At 43.0% G+C, this 3,982-nt stretch overlaps 1 protein-coding gene across 1 annotated transcript; it reads right to left on the bottom strand.

Moving 5' to 3' along the window:
- Positions 1-279: 279 nt before the first annotated feature.
- LOC308380731 (serine protease 1-like) lies at positions 280-3,737 on the bottom strand (the record flags this gene model as incomplete). The annotated part of the gene is made up of 6 exons (XM_080858135.1): positions 280-429; positions 991-1,127; positions 1,770-2,029; positions 2,436-2,589; positions 3,450-3,532; positions 3,727-3,737. The coding sequence occupies 6 exons, from the start codon at positions 3,735-3,737 to the stop codon at positions 280-282; spliced, it is 795 nt and encodes a 264-aa protein (XP_080714261.1).
- Between the last annotated feature and the right edge of the window lie 245 nt (positions 3,738-3,982).

The following is a 3,982-nucleotide window of genomic DNA, read 5'->3' as shown; positions in this document are numbered from 1 at the left end:
AATAACAACAATGAAATACTCTCCTGCAAGTGTCAGGAAAAGATGTGTTTTTTCTTCTTTAAATATATAAATAAATTTGCTCCAGAAATATGTTTTGATGGACTGTGGATCAGGTGCACTTTAAAATGTTAGAAATACCACAAAAATTAACAAAACATTTCAAAGCGCCATTTGACAGCATATACTTGTGTCCACAAAACAACCCTGTTTTTAAATGTTTATTCTTTTGTTTATTTGGTAAATAAGCCCACAGCCCTCAATAACTGGCCCTTAATGTATCTAATAGCTGGAGAGGATCTCATTAATCCAGGGCAACAGGGAACAGACTTTAGTGTAAACGCCAGGGTAGTTGGGTTGAGCACAGCCGTAACCCCAAGACACGATGCCCTGCAGTGCTCCATTACAGACCAAGGGACCACCAGAATCGCCCTGAGAGGGAGAGGAAGAGAGAAAGAGGGAGAGAGAGGGAGAGAGAGAGAGAGAGAGAGAGGACGAGAGACAGAGGTAGAGGAAGAGAGAGAGAGCAGGAGAGGGAGAGGAAGAGAGAAAGAGGGAGAGAGAGGGAGAGAGAGAGAGGATGAGAGAGGATGAGAGAGGACGAGAGACAGAGAGAGACAGATGGAGAGGAAGAGAGCGAGAGCAGGAGAGGGAGGGAGAAAAAGAGAGGATGAGATAGAAAGAGAGAGAAAGAAAGAGGGAGAGAGAGAAGATGAGACAAGAGAAATGTGTGAGATTGGGCCTGTGTGTGAAAGTCACAGCCACCGGAAAGGTAAACGTTCGGCCATGCTAACTAGTAAACATTTAGTGAATATTAGTAATACATTATTTTGGAGTTTTTAAAAACTAATTCTCAGATACAATTAATGCAGAAACCCCTATTTTATTGGCACAGCATGGACCCTAAAATGTCAATATCTGCTATCTCCCTTGTGAGTGGATCTCTCAAACATTTATTTATGGCTGCATTTGGAATGGTAAGCAACCTCCCACCTGGCAGGAATCTTTTCCTCCCTCCAGGAAGCCAGCGCACACCATTTGCTCCGTGATCTGGCCAGGGTAGGAGTTCTGGCAGTCCTGGTCAGATAGGATGGGCACTTCCACACACTGGAGGTGGAAAGGGTTGAAAACTGTGGGACAGGGAGAGGAAAAGGAACAGAGGGGAGAGAGGGGAGCAGAGGAAAGAGAATGTGCCACATAAAGTCAATCTTGCTACGGTTTAAGTGAAGTAAAGATGGAACTAACAGCATGAGCAGCAGTGTAGTCCAGGGTATAACCCACGGAGTATACCCACTTATATTTCAGTCAGCATTGCGTATACCCACTTTGCAAAACAGGGCGTTTATCCTGTGCTGTATGGGCTGCTTAAAAAGAAGAAGAGTATAACCCACAGAGTATACCCCCTTCTCTAGGGACCACTACACCACTGAGCATGAGGATCAACGGCAGGCGTTGGACATTTGCTGTACAGTATTAAACTCTGATCTGTAAACTGTCACAGAATGTATGTTTGTGACGCCGTATAAAGGATAGTCTCAAGATTGCTGTTGCATTATAAATCTGGTTAAAGTTGACCTATGCCATTCAGCTCCTCTGGAGCTCAGAGAAGGAGTCCTTGTGTAACACTGTCTTTTTCTCACAAACAAATCAATGTCGAAAGGACACATTTTAATACTAGACTTTCCCAAGCACAGAAATTAAACTGAAATGCCAAGACAAATGTTTGGGAAAAGGTCTTCCCTGCTTCCACTCATCTGCACCCTGGCACGGACCTGAGTCGGTGTAGATGTTTCCCCAGCCGGACACCACACACATATCCCCAGCGCTGGGGCAGGCCGTGGGCAGGGAGATGGGCTGGACAAACTCGTTGACGGAGACTGGGTGAGCCAGCTTCATCAGCATGATGTTGTGGTCCAGCGTCTGGTAGTCGTAGCTCTGGTGCCAGTAGATGGCGTCCACAGCCATGTACTGTTCTGTGCCCTCATACTCCCAAATATGGTGGTCACCCAGGATGGCGATCTGGCCATAGGGACTGGAGATGGGCAGGTGGTCAATAGATAAGGAAATTACAGAAATCAGAAAACGGCATTGAAGATAGAAATATGCATATTCAAATCGAATCATCTAATCTAATAATGTAAAATCTAAAGCATTCTTCCCCGCATGCATGCATACTCTACGTACATATATGTATACATTGAAACACAAAGACAGACAAACATACCGGCATGAGGTATGTCAAAGAGAAAGTTATAATTAATCAGAATTAAAAAATATTATTTAAGAATTTCTTTATAGTCATGGTTAAGATATTTGGAAGACGCTTTTGTCCAAAGCGAAGAAGCGAATATGGCTTTAAAAAATCACATGATGAAGTAAGAGACTTGGAAAGGGTGGTTGAGATTCTTTCAAAGTTGCCTCCAAGCTGCAGTACTCACTTGATCCAACAGTGGGCAGCAGAGATGACCCACTGGTCATTGATGAGGGAGCCGCCACAGTAGTGGTAGCCGATGTTGAGCGAGACCTGCCAGGGCTGGGAGTGAGCTTCGCATCGATACCCTCCAACAATCTTATCATCCAGTGGGGCTGCAACTGAGGGGAAGGCGTTAACACAAGGATAAAGTACTGCGGGAAGGGAATATGAAGGATACTGTGACATACATGTATATATATATATATTTATATACACTATATCGCAACAGATATGTTGTGTATGGTACCATCAAGACTAAAAGTAACTTTCCTAATCTCTGCATTGAGACTACATACAGAATAAAGAAAGTGATATGGGAATATAAACATATATGATGTAGCATGCTCTTAGGTGCAGATATAGAGACATATCGAGACATGTAAAACAAACAGATGCCAAACAAGATTAAGTATAAAAGGATGGAGAGAGAGCTGATTGGATATTAAGAGGATGGACAGAGAGCTGATTGGATATTAAAAGGATGGCTAGAGAGCTGATTGGATATTAAAAGGATGGACAGACCAGATTGGATATTTAAAGGATAGCTAGAGAGCTGATTGCATATTAAAAAGAAAGGACAGAGAGCTGATTGCATATTAAAAAGAAAGGACAGAGAGCTGATTGCATATTAAAAAGAAAGGACAGAGAGCTGATTGGATAATAAAAGGATGGCTAGAGAGCTGATTGGATATTAAAAGGATGGACAGAGAGCTGATTGGACATTAAAAGGATGGACAGAGAGCTGATTGGATATTAAAAGGATGGACAGAGAGCTGATTGCATATTAAAAAGAAAGGAGAGAGAGCTGATTGGATATTTAAAGGATGGACAGAGAGCTGATTGGATATTAAAAGGATGGACAGAGAGCTGATTGGATAATAAAAAGAAAGGACAGAGAGCTGATTGGATATTAGAAGGTGGTCAGAAACTAAGTGAATCCATCTTCCAAGCACGGCTGTATTGTGAAGAGACTACTGACCTGTAGCGCCCAGAAGAGCGAATGCAACGACACAGATGATCATCATTCTGCTGGCTCTTATCTTCACCCGACTGGACACCAGACTCGTTGACCAGGTGTTTTTATAGGTGTGTTTATCTCTTCTTCCCAATCCCAATCCACCCTTTTCCTGACCCCCCCCCCCCCCCCCCCCCCCTCCCATTTGTCCCCAAAACACAGGTCGTCCACCAAGGCCCTACACACCACTGTGGTTGGTTAGTTGTTGACGAAGTCCACAATAGGATTGAGATCCCTTAACCTTGCCTTCATCGCTCCACTTCTTCAGTTCCAAAAGATTAGATGAGTGGAAGCTCTGCTGCAGCTGGTGAAGTCTCAAGCTTGTCAGGACAAATTGATTTGATAACACTTAATGGGTAAACTGAATACAATTTGGATAAAGAGGAACATCTGAAAATAAAATGTTTTGGTGTTAAAAAAGTGTTACATAACAGAAGTGGAGCAGCAGTTTTGGGGTATTGTTAGAAAAAAATATTTGTAGGTTGTTTCCTGTTCAT

Source organism: Sprattus sprattus (genome assembly GCF_963457725.1).
Source record: "Sprattus sprattus genome assembly, chromosome: 19".
In the NCBI taxonomy this organism is placed as follows: Eukaryota; Metazoa; Chordata; class Actinopteri; order Clupeiformes; family Clupeidae; genus Sprattus; species Sprattus sprattus.
The sequence above is the reverse complement of the archived record's forward strand: the minus strand, read 5'-3'. Positions and strand labels throughout refer to the sequence as shown.